This window comes from Lampetra fluviatilis, chromosome 14, assembly GCF_964198595.1.
Source record: "Lampetra fluviatilis chromosome 14, kcLamFluv1.1, whole genome shotgun sequence".
Taxonomy (NCBI): Eukaryota; Metazoa; Chordata; class Hyperoartia; order Petromyzontiformes; family Petromyzontidae; genus Lampetra; species Lampetra fluviatilis.
In genome coordinates this window covers 11,677,947-11,698,753 of record NC_136288.1, presented here as the reverse complement: position 1 = coordinate 11,698,753, position 20,807 = coordinate 11,677,947, and the positions used below count along the sequence as shown (strand labels likewise).

General features: G+C 42.6%; 2 protein-coding genes across 5 annotated transcripts in view; one reads left to right on the top strand and one right to left on the bottom strand.

Annotated features, from left to right (window-relative positions):
- Window positions 1–8,142, bottom strand: part of UCKL1 (uridine-cytidine kinase 1 like 1) — a 30,750-nt gene extending 22,608 nt beyond the window's left edge. For 3 of the 4 annotated variants that reach the window (XM_078862704.1, XM_078862707.1, XM_078862706.1), the window contains exon 1: window positions 8,017–8,142. In XM_078862704.1, the coding sequence (XP_078718830.1) occupies window positions 8,017–8,096 (80 nt within the window). In that variant the 5' untranslated portion in view covers window positions 8,097–8,142. Of the gene's footprint in view, window positions 1–1,753; window positions 2,208–8,016 lie in introns of those variants that run through there. The other variant, XM_078862705.1, reaches the window with a different exon arrangement.
- Window positions 4,552–20,807, top strand: part of LOC144935872 (proton-coupled zinc antiporter SLC30A2-like) — a 34,070-nt gene continuing 17,814 nt past the window's right edge. The window contains exons 1-4 of the mRNA XM_078862708.1: window positions 4,552–4,558; window positions 7,164–7,203; window positions 9,472–9,585; window positions 10,968–11,102. Coding sequence (XP_078718834.1) covers window positions 4,552–4,558; window positions 7,164–7,203; window positions 9,472–9,585; window positions 10,968–11,102 — 296 coding nt within the window. The remainder of the gene's footprint in view (window positions 4,559–7,163; window positions 7,204–9,471; window positions 9,586–10,967; window positions 11,103–20,807) is intronic.

Here is a 20,807-nt window from a genome sequence, read left to right as displayed (position 1 = left end):
CAATACTGCACCCATAAACTTTACACATTTTCACAAGAATATAATTTTAAATGTTGTTCCTAGAAATTACAGTTTTGTCAAAGTAATAGTCTCTACATGTGTATTCAATTATGGCAAAGCACTCATTAAGGCAATACTCCTAATAGGTAGTGAACTACAAGCGCCGGTTTTCACAAATCAATGAAACCGTGTGACTTTTTAGGCCCAGGGGAATGAAAATAATATTTAGTTGAAACTTTAATATACTGATTATTACTACACATTCAAACAATGCCATGAGCAAAAATGTTCATTAGTTATGAAGCCAGTTTAAATACATTTAATTAGTTGGTGAGCAATGACCCAAAGCAACCAAGGTCAACGTTTGCTTTATACCTGAAACAAAAACAATACAGGCTATAAAAAGGTCACTATTTATTGCACGCAGTTTATTACACTCTAATACAATCCTTTTTGCCATCTACAAACATCTCTGGCATTTACCAGCAGTAGCGGCATGTGCTTAAAATTGCGTCACGGTCGACGGTTCCCAGAAACCAAAATGCACAAATGGACGGACAGCATTTTTGGGAACAGCGCACTCGGTTTAAATGACGGGGTGAGTTGCCAATGCAGGGAGGAGCCAGGTGAAGAAACGTGGACAAGTTATAGCACATTAAACATAATTACGTGAATTTAAAGTTTTACATTTTAATGTGCTAGAATCACTGTTAGCATCGTGGTGTACACAGTAACCATTAACCATTTGCAGTTAGTTCTTGCCCTAAAGGCAACTGCAAAGGCTTTCCTGTTAATATAATTTCAGAAGTAAAAGCATTATAGCATGCAGTCAGAAACAAAATATTCTAAGAGTCAAATGTATATATACTTTTAGATTTGAAGCTTTCGTGACTGCAAGGATGCATACTCTTAGTTCTTTTGGTAAAGTCACGTAGGTAAAAAATGAAATAAAAATAAATAAAAATAAATAAAAAATAAAAATCACGACGTTTCGGAGGCAACACAAGTCTCCGTCATCAGGTGGGACCGTCACAGCTGTGACTTTTATTTTATTTGATTAATTTTTATTTAATTTTTTACCTACGTGACTTTACCGAAAGAACTAAGAGTATGTATATATACCAGAGGTGGGACAAAGTCATTGTTATGCAAGTCCAAGTCGAGTCGCAAGTCATCAAATTCATGACTCGAGTCTGACTCGAGTCCAAGTCACATGACTCGAGTCCACATCTCATAGGTGGGACAAAGTCATTGTTATGCAAGTCCAAGTCGAGTCGCAAGTCATCAAATTCATGACTCGAGTCTGACTCGAGTCCAAGTCACATGACTCGAGTCCACACCTCTGATATATACTATTTAACGCTTGGAAAATCGGACAATATTTGACGCGCATACTGAAGTGGATGCTTTATTAAATGCCAATAATTATTTCAATTATACTCTATTCATCTGCAAAGCTGTAACATGACACCCCACTCTGTTGCATATACACAACATTTTCATTAAAAACCATACATTGAAAACTTTATATTTCCCGACACCGATTCAGTTTTCACACTAAACTTCACGCAGTAAGCCACCAATAACAATCGCCAAAAGTTATTCACATCAAATTTAATTGATCTAGAAAACAAGGTACTGTTAAACATTTGTGAATGTTATCTCTCAACTATTAACTAAATATTCACTCGAAACAACGTTAAATCAAATAAACTTAAATAGCAATAGTACAGCAGTTCAAAGGAAGACTTACCTAGGATTAAAGCGAAAACTTGACTGTCCCGAAACAATCGCACCAAAGTAAATTTCCTCCCCATACATATTCGTTTTGTATTAAATAAATGACGCTACAGCAAACCAAACAAAAAAAATCTGGGCAGCCGCGTTAGCACTCATCTGGGCAAAAAACCATCATCATATGTTCAGTAAAAAAAACCCGTAACAAAACATTGATAGCTACTTTTTAGTCACGCAAGTCATTAATATTGCCCCTCTGTAACAAGCGTGGACGAAACGTTCCCATTACCCAACGCCTATTTATTTGCCGAAAGGAGTTTGTTTGGCTTTGGGGCAAACGGAGATTTCTGTTTGTGGCTCGTATCAACACGAGAAGCTAAAGTCGTACGCGGTGCGGCTTCAGTCCTCATGTCCGTTTATTAATAGCACGCCCCTCCACCGGCTTGCCCCTATTATGTGTCAGCAGCTGTGACGAAGGCACGCGTCTAGTGACGGCAATGGTAGGAAAAGGGGCTTGTGGTGTGTGTGTGTTTATATATACATACGTACAGAGGCACTGTACATGCGTGAAGCTTTCTAAAAAAAACGCGAAAGGCAAACAAGCCAGAACGATGATGTTGGGAGTGCCACTGGCAAGTCTAGAGGCGTGCTATAAAAATTTTTTATTACGCTACCGTGGAAAGCAGCTGCAGAACATGGTGTTACCAATGTGCCCTGCGTGACAAGTATGTGCTTGAAAATGTATTGCAATAATCCCTCTAACCATGATCCCGAGGTGACGTGTACATGTTGTGCACAATGCATAAGCGGACCTGGATTACATAAAGGTGCTTATGTAATACATAAGCTACTTATGTAAATGTGCCAAAACATAAGACTTGGGAAACATTTCACGTATGTATTTTCAATAATGGATCTGTAAAATATCGTTTTGAAACAAACACTCCAGCCGCAATGCCCGTTAAATTAAACCGAAATGTAAAGAACAAACCTCATCCGTGCAAAAACCGGATTACCTCTGCATCCGATTCCCAAGAGACCAGTAATTACACTGTGTAACACAATTTTTGTTCCTGGGTAGTAAGTGTTATTTCGTAATTGCTTATGCCTAAAAAAGTATAGAAAATGGCTATTATTCCCCACAAATTTTGCTTTTGTGACCAGGACAGTGATATTTTGAAAAAACAACATATGAATCAAAATTAACATGTATTTATACTAAAGTAATACAAAAATGACTACAAAATATTTAGTAAAGCGAGTAGTTTTTATAGATTTACGATTATACTGTAAATCACTTTCACAAATCAGCCCCCAAATGTAGTCTCCCATCATGTTCTTGTTATACTGTCCTTGGTAGCGGCGTTCAAAGTCCAGTATATCCTGGTGGAAACGCTCGCCTTGCTCCTCCGAGTACACTCCCATGTTCTCCTTGAATTTATCAAGATGAGCATCAAGGATATGGACTTGGCGGGACATCCTACAGTCCATTGTGCCATAGTTCTTCACCAGAGTCTCAACCAGCTCCACAGTTTTCGACCTTGTGATTGCCCAGGAAACCACTGCGACAAAGCTGTTCCAAGCTGCTTTCTCCTTACTAGTGAGCTTCTTGGGGAATTAATTGCACTCCAGGATCTTCTTTATCTGTGGTCCGACAAAGACACCGGCTTTGAACTTTGCCTCGAGACAGCTTAGGGAAGAAATCTTGAAGGTACTTGAAGGCTGCCGACTTGGTGTCCCAGCTGTCCCAAAGGCAAAGATAGCAGGGAAACTTTGTAAAACCGCTTTGGAGGCCCATCAAGAATGCCACCATTTTGAAGTCTCCGATGACCTCCCAGCCGTACTCATCATACGTCAAGGCATACAGCAAGGTCTTGATGCTGTTGCAATCCTCTTTGAGGTGCACCGAGTGAGCCAGGAGAAGAGACGGATACTTGTTACCATTATGGAGCAGCACGGCTTTGAGGCTCCTGGATGAGCTGTCAATGAAGAGGCGGCACTCATTCTGGTTACAGGCGATTCCGATTGTCTCGAACAGACTGGTCACATTGTGGCAGAAGCAGAGCCCATCTTGATGGGTGAAGAAGCTGCAAAAAGGTTGGTGATGCATCCTCTGATCTGCGACTTGCACACTTTCATCAAACAAGTTCCACTGCTTGAGCCTAGACATCGAAAGCTCAGCATTGGACTTGGTGAGACCAAGATCTCTGATCAAGTCGTTGAGGTTTTTTTTGTTGGGGTAGTATGGATTTCTCTCCTCAGCTTCACCACTGAAATTTTCATCTGGTTCTACGTCTTCCTCGCTCTCTGACTTGCTGCTCTCTTCTAAAGAGGGCTGCTCTCTCTCCGGAGGAGTGGGTACAGGGAGCTCATGGCAGTGTGGCACCAGGGCGATGGATGAAGGAAGGTCCGGATACGTGATAACAGGTGCATTCTTGCCAGTCTGACGTTTGAAAGGGTCCACCATGTAGAAGTAGCAGTTACTTGAGTGGTCAGTGGGTTCCCGCCAAATTCTTTGGATAGCAAACTTCATGGCTCTCATTTCCCCTCTGCACCATCCTACAAAAATACATTTATTTCACCCATGACTAATGTGTAAGAGATTCTCGCAACATTTTTCATATACGATATATTTTTTCAATAACATTGAAAATTGTAAAACATTTTAAAATTAAAAATGTTTACAATTTTTACAATGGTAACACATTTTATGACAAAAAATTCCGAGCAACAATTGTCCATGTTTTTTGCATTGCTCGCAGGTGAAATGAGGTGCCCAGGGTTTGTCTTGATCCCAGACAGGCATGCCGAAATATGCCTTGTAGGCCTCATACATCTTAGCAGATGCTTCCACAGAGTACTTTTTCGCTCGTCTTGATAAATTGGCCACATACATAGCAAAATGCGTCTGCCAGATGCTTGCAACCTCTTGATGCCATCTCAGAAAAATGCAGATGTGTATCCACCTAGGCAGCTGGAATTAAACTGAACTGGTGGGCTTAAGGCAACTGTATTTAAACTACTATTTATATTACTGGAAAGATCTATAATGTTCTAGAAGTTACTCCAAGTTTACTCAGCACTGAATCTATCTGGAATGTTCTGGAAAATAGGTAATTTTCAAAATATCAATGTCCTGGTCACAAAAGCAAAGTTTGTGGGGAATAATAGCCATTTTCTGTACTTTTGAGGCATAAGCAATTAGGAATAACACTTACTACCTAGGATCAAAACAACAAAAAATGTCGTTACAGTGTTATATAAATGCCTCTCCAATAGGGCTTTTGACATTCGAGTGAAAAGGAAATACTCCGACATCAACAGAGCAGGCATTGTACTTGCTCAAGCCTCCACACACCATGGTAACCGTGGCATGACCGGGCACATTAAGCAATAAAACTGGTGTTGGTAGCTACCACAAGGCACATAATTAGATACGGAGAAGTCAATACCGAGAAAGGGAAAAACAAAAAAAGCAGGGGAAGACATCGTGCGATGAAATAAAAAAAAACGTGGAAGGTCACTACGAAATAACCGAGGCATGAAAAAATTAACGGGCGAGCTTTTTACTCGCCTATCAAAAGTTACAGGTTGAAATTTATTAAAAAAAATATTCGATGCAGACTGCAGTAGTTAACGCCGATCTACTTGGACTACAGATCATAAGCATTCTCGCAACATTTTTCATGTTATGCTGGCGTTCAAGGGCAAGCTGCCTGGAAAGTGGCCCCTGTCACAAGTGAAAACTATGGTCACCTGTTCAGCTCACACAGAATACTGTACTTGTGGAGATGGGTCGTAGAGCCATCTCGTGGGCATACTGGGTAAGTGCATAATTACGTTCATTCTAAGCGGCCGGCTATGTTGAACTTCTTTCGCGATGTCATCAGCTAACCATGACACTCGAACCAAGGCTTCTCGCGACCGACCACATTTACCAATGTACTCATCATTCAAATCAACTCGCTGCACTCGTCCGATGATTGTTAAACACATCCCACGTGACGCGCTAAGCAATCAACGCTCTCTGCCCCGTGGAACGAGTTAGTTTGTATTTTAATGGGGAAGGACATTGGTTATACTGGTAGAAACCGCCAGGTTACACCAGCCCACAGGGGATTATTGTGTCCGTCGTGCAGGGAGGGGCTGGGTGGGGAGGGGCTGGGTGGGGAGGGGAGGGTGGGGAGGGGCTGGGTGGGGAGGGTGGGGAGGGGCTGAATGGGGAGGGTGGGGATGGGCTGGGTGTGAGGTGGGAGGGGTGGGGCTGGGAGGGGGGTGGAAGTAGAGGGGCTGGGTGGGGGGTGGAAAGGGAGGGGCTGGGTGGGGGGTGGGAGGGGTGGGGCTGGGTGGGAAGGGGCTGGTCACCCCGTGGTGCCCTTATAAAACTCAACGTTTAACCTACTCACGCCGGCTTGTGCCCGCCCTCACAGTCGGGCATATTTGCGGAATACACCACGCCGCCGTTGACCCTGACCATTGACCGAGCACCCCAACGTTCCTCCCAGCTCCCTCCGCAGGAATGTGTAAATACTAGCAGCTCGCACGACCTTGGAACGTGACCATCCGTACATCCTTCCAGCCAAACGTCGATTCCTAATATAAGTGGCTGCATGTTATTTGGACGAGATCCGTCCGTTCGTCCCTCCAGCAACACTTGTTTCTAATACGGTATGACAGAGCCCTCTCCACCTTTACCTTCTCTGCGCTGTATATCCCAATGTATCTCGATTTCTCACTTTGTCCATTTCTATATGTATCTGTCCCCCTTCTGCTACATCTCCCTCCCTCTCCATATCTCTCTCCTCCATCCACTGCATCTCCACCCCCTTCACTCCCCCCTATCTCTCTCCTTGCGTCTATCTCAACCTCGTTCTCTTTCTTGATTTGAAGCTTTCGTGACTGCAGGAAACAATACTCTGTGGTTCTTTCGGTAAAGTCACGTAGGTAGAAAAATAAAATAAATCACGACGTTTCGGGCGCAACACAAGCGTCTGTCATCAGGTGGGAAAGCATGGTCTGCTGCTGATGCAGACTGCATCTACAGCCTTGGTGAGAGGAGGCCCCATCCAGCATTGAACTGAGACGAAGGGCTGTACATGCACACTGCAGTGTAAGAATAACAGATAAGACACAGTGAGGATGCTGTAATGTACACAACTGTGCTCAAGTCACACTCATTGCTAGTTCAGGGGTCGGCAACCAAAATAACAAGAGGAGACGTTTATTTTGAAATTCGGTAAAAAAAAATAAACCTTAATATTTCAAGAGCTGCAATGTATTTGTGATGGATACGAGGTGGTCATTAATAAATAACGTCACGAAATAACGTCCTTATAAAGAACCGCATGTTGCCAGTTAATGATTTCGGCACGGTCATCAATAATTGCACAAAAACAGCATCGTATCAAATGTGTTTTCCCATCCAGATTGGATATCACCCAGCTCTGAGGAGGCAAACACGCTTTGCTTGGCATTGAACTTAAGACCTTTGATAGAAGGGATCGACTTAAAAGTACACCACCAGCACCACCTAGTGTCGAAATTGGGACATAAAGGGAACTTTTACGAATAATGTCTGACATCTTCCGTGGCCGTTGTTGAGTCATACGAAGTGGTATTTATTTTAGTTCACCCAAGGATAAAGGCCCACCGAGCTAAAACATATATTTGTCAAAGGTGACTCCGACGAAATGGGGTAAAAGCGTATAGCAAATGTTTACGCTGACAAGCGAAAATGTAACAGCGAACAATGTGAAAGTAATTCAGAGTAATGTATTGTATCACACGGCACGATGCCGAAACAAACAAACTAAGCTGAATATAAAGGACAATACGCTTGTCAATATATGGTGAAACATGCATTTTCATGTCAATATTAGACAAACCGATGCCACACACACACAAACCATAATTCCGAGGTAACTATGTGCAAAAACACAATTTGCAATATCCACGGTGATCCACGTGCGATCAATCCCATCTCACAATCGCCCCGTAGTTAACGTCTTAACTGCGAACGTTGAATTGTTTTAATCTTCCTAAAAGATTATTAATCATTCGGCCTCCTCGTTACCGGAAAGCCTCGGGGAGGCATAGCCACCCGCCTCGGGGAAGGCCGGAAAACGGCACGCTTTCCAGGCAAGCTGCGCGCTTCATATCGTGGTTAGGCCTCGATAAGGAAAACAATTAAACAAACAAAAACTCTCATTATAATAAGCGGCGACACACAGTGAGCGAGCGATCACGGGAGCCCACCGAGTGTCATTGATTGTTGTTTACCTGTCGGACAGGGAAATTATTTGCGAGAGATCGAAGTGAACGCCGCTGGTCGCCGTACACGTTGCCACGCTGTCCGCCATGCCGGGCAACGATGAAGGTTCACGGCGAGAGAACGAGAGGCGGCACTTTAATAAAACATAAAAAAAAATTTGGCGATGCTGCAGATTGCCCGGGCAGTTGGGCGCGTAGTTTAAACAAAATAAAAAGAAAATATACTGAAAAAAAAACAAATTCGTCAATGACACTGCTTTAAAAATAATATATTTTTATGCGTGAGCCATCACAGCAGCAGATGATCTACTGCATCGCCCACTGGCGCTTTATTTGGCCGTCTGGAACGCTCTTGCTTCCGATATTAGGAAATAATGCACGTTCATAATACTGGATGTACAAAAATATATATATGTGCTTCCACGGGGTGTGGAGGGGGGAAACGCATGTTTTAAAAAAAATGTTTGAGAAACCAGGCAAATAATAAACCAAAAAAACGCAACACAGTTCGTCGATAACACTGCTTTAAAAATTATAATAATAACACATCAACCATCACGCGAACTCCGGTCATCCTCGCAGCAGCGGCTTTTGGCTCCCCGTCGAACAAAGACGCTTTCAGATGCGCTTCTTTGGCCGTCTGGAATGGTCTTCCTTCCGATATTAAGAAATAATGCACGTTCATTATATACGCAAATAAAAATGCTTCCAAGGAAAAACGCATATCATAAAATGTTGGAGAAACCGTGCAAATGCTTGATTTGAATTTCTCGTTTTTGCTTTCTCTCGAACAAGAGGTTGGAGCGCCTTTGTGAAACTGAATGTAATCTTGAAAATACAAATACCTACGCATCTAAAGAATCACGTTTTCATAAGTGTATTCTACCTGCTATGACACAACCAATGGGACAAAAGGAAAAAAAACGTGCGTAAAGAAGCGTGGAGTAATGTTTTGAATTATATTAAAACTAAACGATTGTTTATTTTACCAGGTAAGATCCACTGGGCTATCTACAGCTCATTTACTGGTAGGAACCTCCTGGTTACAACAGCCTACAGGGGATTATTGTGTCCGTCCGTCCGTCGTGGATCCAAAAATGGGAGGGGTGGGGCTGAGTGGAGAGGGGAGTGGCCGGGTGGGGAAGATGGGGAGGGGCTGGGTGGGGACGGGAGGGATGGGAGGGGTGGGGCTGGGCTGGGTGGGGAGGGGCTTGTCACCCCGTGGTGCCCTTATAAAACTCAACGTTTAACCTACTCACGCCGGCTTGTGCCCGCCCTCACAGTCGGGCATATTTGCGGAATACACCACGCCGCCGTTGACCCTGGCCATTGACCGAGCAACCCAACGTTCCTACCAGCTCCCTCCACAGGAATGTGTTTCAGAAGCAACCTGGCCACACGTCATCGCTCAACGAAGTGGCTTATCATGTGAAAAGTGTTAGCAGCCAAATTCCCTAAACGCATGTTTCTAAATGTGGCGGGAAAAACCGGAGGACCCGGAGAAGAAAATCCACGCGACCACAGGAAGAGAGACCTGCAATCTCTAAATATACAGGCGTCAGGGTCGAGATCTGGATCGAACCCACGAACTCCTGTAGACCAGGCGAGGTAGGTAATATTTCGCCACTACGGCGCACAATGGCGAGAAGAGACATACATTGGAACAAATGCATAACTTGTAGCATAGAGAGGTCAAAGATATAATTAGCGATATTTAAATAATTTAAGTGGGCTTGCGTAGGGCACGTAATTGCTGTAAGGGATGTTAGCCGATGGTCAAGAGTTGCGATGTAGTGGCAGCCAAATAATTGAATCCGTACAGGAGATACATTCACCGAGGAGATGGAGCGATTAAAATCAGCTCTTGCGTAGATGCAGCGTGGATTGTTAAATCGCGCTGAATTTCGGGATTAGGCGGCGGCTCGCGGGGGGGGGGGGGCTTCATCCAGCAGTGGATTGACCATGGGTGATTATTTTTAAATCCTTTATATTAAGTTCGCTTGCTTGCTTGCGTGCTTGCATGCTCGCTTGCTTGCTTACGACCGTGCAAATCTTTCGGTCGTTTTTTAACACACTTCCCGTGATCCAATCGAGCTGACATTTTCCACACAGACTCGTTGTGCGTGACAATTAATTTTCGTGAAAAATTTTTTCCAAAATTTTACACTGTTTAGGGAAAAATAAATAAATATTTAATTACCAATTGCTTAATGCTGGCAGACAATCATCTGACCCATAGGTGGCAGCCATCTCAAGCCAGAGGACGAGAGGACTCTAGCCGCCACGCATATTAAGGATTTAGAGTGAAAAACTTTGTTTTTACGGGTTAATTTTTTCTGCTTCAGATGAAATAGACCCTTACATTGCTGCTGCGCGGATTTCCGCGGTTGTGCTATACAGATCTCTGATGTATTTTCGGGTTGTGCCGTGCGTTGTTCGGCATGATGTCCGACGTTTCGCTTCTACGTGCCCGGGAGCTTCGCTGTGCACTGAATTCGGTCAGACCTTTATAATGCAGCAAAGCACGCCAGCATTGCGAGTGCAGAATAACACACACACACATGCGTATACCCCAGTTGATTGGCAGGTCCCGTGGGTGCAATCATTGCCCAATGATCGCACCTCCCAATCCTCTTGCTCCTCCTGCTCCTTACATCACCCCCTCCTCCCCCGGTCCCATCTTGTGCTCTTCACACACTGACAAATTTACGAACCGCCTTTGCGTCCTGGCGGTCAGATTGCATAGGCTGTGCGCTGCGGGGGGAAGAAAAATAGGGGAATGCCTATATCCTAAATTCATCGGGCATCTACGTTTTAAGTGCACGCTTAAAGGGCAGTGGTTTTTAAATATATATTAATTCCATCTGTTGACTGCGGCGTAAATCCGTGGTCGTTTCGTGCCAGCTTGCTTTAGGAGCACGGATTCATAAATCCCCGTTGCGGTTGTGCGTGCGCGTGTGTGCGCGTGTGTACACCGGCGTTCGGGGCTTGAGAGCGCAGGGCACTGCGTGGCACATCACCACCATGGATGCAGAAAATATTCAGCTCCTTGAAGAAAGCAAGAAGAAAGCGTTTTATTCCGCGGGCTTCATAAGGTAGGGTTTATTTTATTGTTTTTGTAAAAAAACACTTCTGTTAATATTCTTAGGTTTTTTTGGTAAAGTCACGTAGGTAAAAAAATAATAAAAGTAAATTAAAAATCACGACGTTTCGGAGGCAACACAAGCTTCCGTCTTCAGGTGGAACGTGCTATGACGGTTCCACCTGAAGACGGAAGCTTGTGTTGCCTCGGAAATGTCGTGATTTTTTATTTAATTTTTATTTTACTTTTATTAATTTTAATGTTTTACCTACGTGACTTTACCGAAAAAACCTAAGAATATGAATCATTGCGGTCACGAAAGCTTCAAATCTAGAACTTCTCTTAATCTACTGCTGGATGGAGGCCATCCGCACGTCGTGTTGAATGTTTGACCACACGTCGCCTACCACGTCGGTCAGTGTGCGGGTTTGTGAAGTGCTTGGGGAAGTGGGTACGCAAAGATGGCTTCAGGTGGAACGCGCCGCTCGTGGTAGCCACGGTTGGGAATCCAACTCAGGCGGTAGGGTTCGTAGTGCAGTGTCCGAACCGCTGCGCAAGACGTATGTGGTTCACTTTGAATTGTGTTTGGTGCCGAGGAGCGATTCTGGTAGCATGTAACGTGTGAGTGATGTCAAATGTTGAGATTTTTGTTATTATAAAAATATATAAATAATTTCGTCAGATTTATATGATTTAAAAGAGATGACGTTAATTAAAACATTCGGTTTTAAACGTTTTATTGACATAAAAATAAGTGTTACGGACATAATGGGGATATTGAGAGGTGGTCACGTGGTTCGCGCCCTGCGCTATGAGCCCGGCTACCCGAGTTCGCTTGCCGGTTACGGTTAACATCAGTGGCGCGTGATGTCCTGGGGACTCCCACCCCTCCAACTAACCATCACTCACCTGCGTGGTGAAGTATGGTCATAGAGCCTCGTGACCGACACGGCATGCGGAAGGCTTTCATTCAGCAGAGTATATGCACTGAGTTTGTTTTAATGTGTGTTTCGTAAATATACACATCGACTGGAATTTATATTGTATACACTATTTAGATAGTGTACAGTCGACTGAAATATAATCTCGTCACAATTCACAATCATACGTCAGATGACTCGTACGGTCTTACATTTCAACACGTTTCGATTACCCTTGCCATATAAACGCGCGTGTGTTTGATTATCTTTAAAGTAATTTCTGGCAATGGCAAACACCACCTCTACCACCACCACCACCAAACACGCGAAATTATCGGAAATATTAGAAGCCTTACACCCGCATTCGTTCGTGTCGAGGCTGGTAGGACGGATGTTGCACGCAATTCGATATTGAACGATATTATTTTGTGTTTAAACAAATGCGATTAAAAATCCGATATTCTATACGACAAATAGTACACGCAGAAGTGTCTTGAATAACAATAATATCCATTCAGATAGGCATACGCATTGCTCTCAGATAAAACCCTCTTTAAATATTCAAGAGTTCATGAACAAATGATAACATTCAATTAACGTTCAACCCTTCAGATGTCCCGATGGTTGGCATCATAGTGTGTGTATATATATGTATAAACCCACCACATAAAGAAGGCATTACATTGTCCGCTATTTAAAATATATAATAAAACATGCTGAAGCTCCACATGCACGTGGACAACCCTTTTGTTGCTTAACAGCTGATGAGGAACGCCCCGCGTATTTGGGTGTTATATGATCATTGTAGGGAATAATTTTGACCATATTTCACTACGCTGAAAAACATACTTATACAAGTGTCATTTCTATAAGCATGTCACAAGCAGTGTATCACTTAAATGTAACACAATGATATTGACAATCGCAAATGTCGAATAGCAAGACATCTACATCGCTTGCTATTCGCTTAAGTTACACCCAGCGCAAATGCGGTTGTTGGATGTGATGATAACGGTGGTCCTCTTAAGGTGCGGGGTGTATATGTATCTATATACATTTGCTTCAGACGTCAGAGTATATCACGGACATTGCCTTTCATCTGGAATCTCGTCATTAGCATGCAAACATCATTAACGATGTTCAACCGTAATTTATTTTAGTTGAATTATAACACGAATAACGTAAACTACGTTCAATTTTTCGTGACAAACAGCAATGGGGCTCGCTGACGTTGATGTAGATAAACAACGATGTTGTTACATTGCAGTGGGTGAGCCACGCAATTGCGTCAGGAGTAGCGGACTGCGTCGCTCTGATGATGACTCCTTCGTATTTGTGAATCGGGCATCGAGTGGTTCATGCTATGTTCCATACCTGTCAACCCATACGGTTTACCCGTATTCTTGTACACGCAAATTGAGTTTTCAGGCCCTTTCGGCGTACAGCCGTTTCAATACGGACATTTTTTGTCTATTTGTTAGTGTATCTCTATTGCGACGGGACTTTGTAGGATGAACGTTGAGATGTATAAGGGGCACGGGGTGACCAATAAGGTGTCTGAATTGGTCTGTAATAAGGCAGGCGCTGATAAGGGGTTGACAGGTGTGATGTCCCGTGTTCTGTTCTAGGTGACCACATGCGTACACCAAGAGATTTGCATGTATTTAGTTTCCACTTGATTACGTGTGTAATGTCGTCTGTAACAAAAAAACTCAAAGTCATTCGTCAATAACAATGTCCTAAAAGGGAACATTATAGGCGACTGTTCTTTTTCACAGCAGAGAGATTGCTACGAAGAAGGGCCATGACGCTTTAGAGCAGAGAGAGAGAAATCCGTGCTATGAAGAAGGGCCGTTTTCCGAAGCATCGCCCATTAAACATTTGTTTTACATTTCAGGGCAGTGTTGGAGACTAATCCTTTGAGTTAGATTTGTATGTGCTTGTGCACAACTACTAACGCAGCGTCACAATGTTATATACCTTTTTTTTTACTATAACAAATACCCGTTTGTACATTCATATCGTAGCGTGCGGTTGGTAAATGTGGTAAGAGTCGAAACGTCTAAAAGCGTTGGTGGCGTGGGCGTTAGTGATGGTTTTTTTTCGTCCGCACGCACAACCATCGCTGCTTCTTCTAGATTTGAAGCTTTCGTGACTGCAAGGATTCATATTATTAGGTTTTTTCGGTTAAATCCCGTAGGTAAAATTTTTTTTATTAATAAAAGTAAAATTTAACAAAATAATAACAAAGGCTCATTCCTTTGTTATGCAGTCTATTCTTAGTCTTAAGCCTCACCTTACCATATTAATAAAAAGTGTGCCGTTCCTGGCCCTTCCCCCCTCAACCATTATATATACGGGGTGGTATTTCTTGTGATCTCTCATTTACTTGATACAGCTGTCGTGGCTGTGACGGTTCCACCTGAAGACGGAGGCTTGCGTTGCTTCCGAAACGTCGTGATTTTTTATTTTGTTTTACCGAAAAAACCTAAGAATATACATCGCTGCTTCGTATTGTCTAATTCAATTACACGCTGGTGCATTTCCGATGTCACGCACCGCTTAACCGCATCCTCTCATCAGTGCCCGCGGCGATGGGCGTCTCTTCAGACTCACAAGCTCACATTCCCACCCACCACGTAACAAAACGTATCCACAAATAGATGTTGTGCTTACCGTTTGCCTCTCCGCAAAAAAATCTAAGATGTGTTTTTTTTGTGTTTTGTTCGCGTTCACCAACCATCGCACTAACCAGCGTGGTGAAGTATGGTCAAATAGCCCCCCCCCCCCCCCCCCCGTGGAAGGCACTCGGCTAACATTTAATTGACAAAAGGAGGCCGTACATGTAATTTTGTGTCATAAATAACAACGCAGAGTGCTTCGCTTATCGATGATGCAAGGGCGTTAAAGTCTACAGTCTATACTACGCTGGCATTGTCTACTACAGTATGTAATCGTCTTCTTCGTATGACTGATGTTGATGAAGAGCAACAGCTATATCTTGACTTAAAGCTTTCGTGGCTGCAGGAATTCATATTCTTTGGGTCTTTCGGTAAAGTCACGTAGATAGGTTAAAAGAAAATAACAAAAAAATTAACCCGTAAAAACAACGTTTTTCACTATAAATCCTTTATATGCGTGGCGGCTAGAGTCCTCTCGTCCTCTGGCTTGAGATGATTGCCTGCCACCATTAAGCAATTGGTGATTACATATAATTTATTTTTTCCTAAAAAGTGTAAAATTTTGGAAAAAAAATTTCCCGAAAATTAATTGTCACACACAACGAGTCTGTGTGGAAAATGTCAGCTCGATTGGATCACGGGAAGTGGGTTAAAAAACGACCGAAAGATTTGCACGGTCGTAAGCGCGCAAGCAAGCAAGCAAGTGAACTTAATATAAAGGATTTAATAAAATAAGTATAACCCGTAAAAACAAAGTTTTTCACTATAAATCATTTATATGCGTGGCAGCGAACTTAATATAAAGGATTTAAAAATATATTCGCCTGTGGAGGACGCGGCGATCGATCCCGCGACCTTTGGCATGGGAAGCGAGGGCGCTACCAACTGCGCTACTCCGCCACGGCCTGTGGAGGGGTTACGCTCTGGGCTCTTATACTGTGACGTTCAGCCAAAGCCATGAATGAGTTCTATTTGAATATATGTAAAATAAAAATGTTTTGCCTAAAAAGTGTAAAATTTTGGGAATTTTTTTTCACGAACATTAATTGTCTAGCACAACGAGTCTGTGTAGAAAATGTCAGCTCGATTGGATCACGGGAAGTGGGTTAAAAAACGACCGAAAGATTTGCACGGTCGTAAGCAAGCAAGCAAGCACGCAAGCAAGCAAGCACGCACGCAAGCAAGCAAGCAAGCGAACTTAATATAAAGGATTTAAAAAATAACAAAAAACCACGACGCTTCGATCGCAACACAAGCGTTCGTCATCAGGAAGAAAAAAGAGGGGAATAGCAACAGATGCAATCGGGCATTTGAGGCGTTAGATGTTCCATGTTCTATTCTGGGTGACCACAGTCGCCCCTGGGCATGTTCTAATCGCATTATTTAATAAACGCGCGCTTCGAGAACACAGCCACCTTCTCCTCTGCTCTTCCTGTGATCCGGAACCGTCTGCCCAGCAATCCGTGCTGCTTCTGTCCCTTCTGGGCGCGAGATCTTCCACTTCTCCTCTGCCTTCGGCTGTCTTCCTCTTAAATGCTAAACAGTTCGCGCAACGACGACTGTTTCCCCCGCGCGCTGCATGGAACGCCCTGAGATTCGATTGCATTAGACGCCCTCGTCGTCATTGCCAGCCATGATATGTCCACTGCTGGATGAAGGGCCTCTTCAAGCCGCCGATCTTGCGATGTAGTAATAACACTGGTCAACAAAAAAAAACATTTTTTTCTGGCCTGGACATTTGCAGCTGTTTTAGACTAATTTCAGGGTGCTGATTCCAAATCTGATCTCAGATTTGCTCTATCACATAATTTTTATGCTATCGGCATACCCCATTTTCATTGATTTTACCCGAAATTAACTCTGTCACTTATGATTGCAAGTTGTTGCGAGTCAGTGACTGCATTAGTGTTAAAATATGGTGCTGTATTGTTAGGATAGTGTGTTTATAATATCATTTTATGTAGATATCCACATTTATTTAATATTTTTCATTTGCAGTTTTTATTGATAAAATAAATGAAAACAACTAATGGCATTATCCGAAACGTCGTGATTTTATTTAGTTGTTTGCATTTATTTTATTTTATTTTTCGCCTGCTATGATCTATGTTTTACATTCGTCTCAACACATTTCTTTGAACATGTTGGGTTCAATCGAGACAGCGCAAAAAACACATTTAAAAAAATAGTACAGTAGTAGTAATAATAGTAACGATAACTATGAACCAAAGGCGTGGGCGAGGCCTCTTTATCTTGCAGTGGATTGATGAAGGGCTGTACATTACATTACATTGTATTTATCCAGCCAAGGCTCACCGTTCTCAACGTTATTTACAATATAATCAATAGCTTGGATGTTATACAGCGTTTAAATACAACCGCGTTTCAAGACGCCGTATAGAAACAGTGTGACGTAATATAGAGTAATATATAGAGTAATATATAGTAAGTAAGTATATATTCTAGAGAAGAGGCAGTCAGTCATAGACAGAAGATAAGAGAAAGGTCTTGAGCCTGGACTTGACTGGGAACTTGGAGTCGAAATTCCTCTGCAGCATGGTCTCGTATAAGGATGTCTGGCCGATTCGTTTTTTTGTATTGGCGTTTTGCACGTATGTATGTACGTATGTTGAATTTCTTATGCACCGTACGTAACCAACTGTGGTATTTGGAGGTGCTGGGGAAGGACAACAAACTAAATGCAAAACGCAGTTCGAAAGACATTCGTTTTCAATTTAGAATATATACAATATCGATATATGCAATGTTATAAATAATACACTATATGCTATAGACAGCACCCACTAGTGAGTAAGTTTCTTAAACATTGCGTTAGCTATGGTAGAAACAAGTAGACATTGTTTCATTGCCAACGAATTAATGTTTTTTTTAATGCTGACTCTATTTCTACACAGCACACGGGTCCGTTATTTTTAAAGTCGTAAAATAATAATCTTGTTTTCCGATATCCGGAATAGAAAAAAAAATCTGCCAAAGGGCTTTCCGGACCAATATTATCCAGCAGCATTTGTCTAAGCAAGCAAATCCTAGACATCTTCTTGGTTCTTTCTGTAAAGTCACGTAGAAGGGAAATAATAAAATAATAAAAATATAACATATTAAAATACAATTCTCAGGAATTTTCGGCCACAACGCAAGCAGCCGTCCTCAGGTGAAGAACAGGTCTGTCGGAAAGACAGACAGACCCTGTCTTTCCGACAGACCTGTCTTTCCGACAGACCTGTCTTTCCGACAGACCTGTTCTTCACCTGAGGACGGCTGCTTTCGTTGTGGCCGAAACGTCGTGAGAATTGTATTTTATTATGTTATATTATTATTATTATTTTATTATTTCCCTTCTACGTGACTTTACCGAAAGAACCAAGAAGATGAATCCCTGCAATCACGAAATCATTAAATCGAAATCCTAGACAGTCCTAATCTTGATTTGAAGCTTTCGTGACTGCAGGAATCCATACTCTTTGGTTCTTTCGGTCAAGTCACGTAGGTAGAAAAAATAATAGATCACGACGTTTCGGTCGCAACACAAGCGTCCGAAACGTCGTGATCGATTATTGTTTCTACCTACGGGACTTTAACCGAAAGAACCATAGACGGTCTTGTAGAACAAATACTTGCCTGGTTGGCGCGTGCCATTGGCGAGGGCTATTGCACTGCGCTAATTGCGCTGTGCAATAGACCCCACGAGCGAGAGTTCCATTCCTGGCCACAGCTAAACATCAGTGGCGAGTAGCATCGGAAGCGGTTTTGGGTGACCCCTCCCTCCCCCTATCCTCCTCCTTCACCAACTCGTACTGGCCAGAGTGGTTGAAGTATACACTATGAGATCGCTTTTACCAGTGGCAAAATATAATGGTAGGTTTTTACCCTTTTAACTGGTACAAAACTGACACCTTTATTCAAGGCATCATGTTTGCAATGACCACAACACAAGTAGTCAATAAGGACAATGCATATTATTATCCTTATCAGAGTTGCTTCTTTTTGTTTGCTTTATTGACTACTTGTGTTGTGGTCATTGCAAACATGATGGGTTGAAGTATGTTCAACCAACCCCCATGGGGAAGGTTTCATCCAGCAGTGGATTAACGAATGCCTGTATAAAATCTGTTATACTCGCTGTACACCGATCCTTCTCCTGCAGTCTCTTATTCAACTCTTTCGTCTAAATATGCAGGGTACCTTGGACAGCTCTCGGGCTTTTAAGTGTTTATAGCTTTGCATATTTAACATTAACTTGCTAGACCCCGGGTGAACACAGTAACATATAAATAATATGTAAATGAAACACATCATTTACAACCCTTTGTCAAGCCACTGCTGGATGAAGGTCTTCCTACGATTTTTCGGTCATGGACATTATTTGAGCCTAACTCGCCACGCTGGTCGGTGCGTGGTGGTGAAATGGGGGCGGAGGCCAGGACCGGTTCAAATATGAGTTTAGTCGTGGGCGGTGATCCAACTGAGGTCTAGCTGGGTTCGTAGCGTAGGGCGCTGACCACTGCACCACAGCAGCACCCGGCAATGCAGTCTCTGTCTATAAGTGAATGTTTTTTTTTGCGAACCATGAATTCGATATGGGTTCATGCTCATTATTTATGTTTGCGCAGCGATTTGTTTTACAACAACAATGACAACACCATCACCACCGTATTGGCTGCTACACCGCTCGTTCAATACATCTGGAATAGATGAGCGGCAATTTGGAGGGCGTGTTGCTTGCCCGGTGGGAGAGGGTGAGATGATGTCACGGGTATAGGATCCTATAAATCTACAGCTCTTGTGAAGCCACTGCTGGATAAAGGATTTTTCCTGCGTCTTGTCGATCATGCGAGGTGTTTGACTATACTTCACCACGCTGGTCACTGCGGGTGACGTGAAGGACTGACGTTAGCAGTGGCCCGATATCTAGTTAGAGTTTCCAGATTCGTAGCACAGTGCGCTAACCACTGCATCACTGCTCCCCCATAGATATAGATCCGTATAGAGTATATATATAGGCTGCACGCAGATGATATCTGCAAATTGCAAGTTACCTATTTGCAGCACCATTAAATGCAACCACTCGCTTTAAGTTGCCACTGTCGATATAATTTATGAGCGGGTCTGTACATGTGCCACTTCAACGCACAACTCTGCAAATCTAAAGTTAAATTGTGCACGGAGATAGCATCACCTTTTGTGGAATCATGGCATCGTGAGGGTGAAATATAAGATTCCATTGCTAACGGTGTGGTGTGTGGATTGCTGGAATGGCCAAAACCCACGATGTTTAATGCAGCACAATAAGATTAAACAACTCTAATCAGCTCCATCCTCTCTCTTTAAATGCATTGTCCATACAAATGTAAAAGTGATAATGTTACCTTTGTAGTTATTGTTGTTTGCCTACGGACATGGCAATGTGTTTAACATTTACATTGATCAAGTCTGAAGGAAATATAGCTATTTAAGCCTTCTCGTCTCATGCTTTACATTATATGCACACGTATGGATTAAAAATACCGTATGAAACATAATCTTATGATAATTAAGGTCATTCCAGTAACTGGTCACATATAAATACAATATATAATTTATATTTGAAAATAAATGATAAATCCAGCACATTTTTGGATGTTTTGATTTGAAGATAAAATGTGGTGCTTCCTGAGCAGCACAAATGTGATTGATGCCACATCCTTGATTGTGTTTTTAAAACATATTTTGTTGAAATAAAATCACACAAAGCCGATACGAAGTTTCAGATTTCAGTAATGGCAATAATGTACTAGACACGTGTTGATTGATGACGCAGTGTAAGCAATTCATATTTACAAAGCATAGGGCGTATTTAGCTGTCTGCTGGTTTTCACTTGTCTGAAGCTGAATGTGAAATGGCAATGATTTACTTGCACACGCATTGATTGCTGAACTCGGAATTGTGGACATGGAGTATAGACCAGGAAAGTTGTCTCACTGGCCATGGCACTTCATGAGCTGCAAACAATTCAATAATTGATGTCACCTCGTTAGATAGACAGATGTTTAATTTTAGCCGGAACAACCTGATGAGCTATGAAGCTCTTTTTCACACGTTGCCCAGCCAAAATCTGG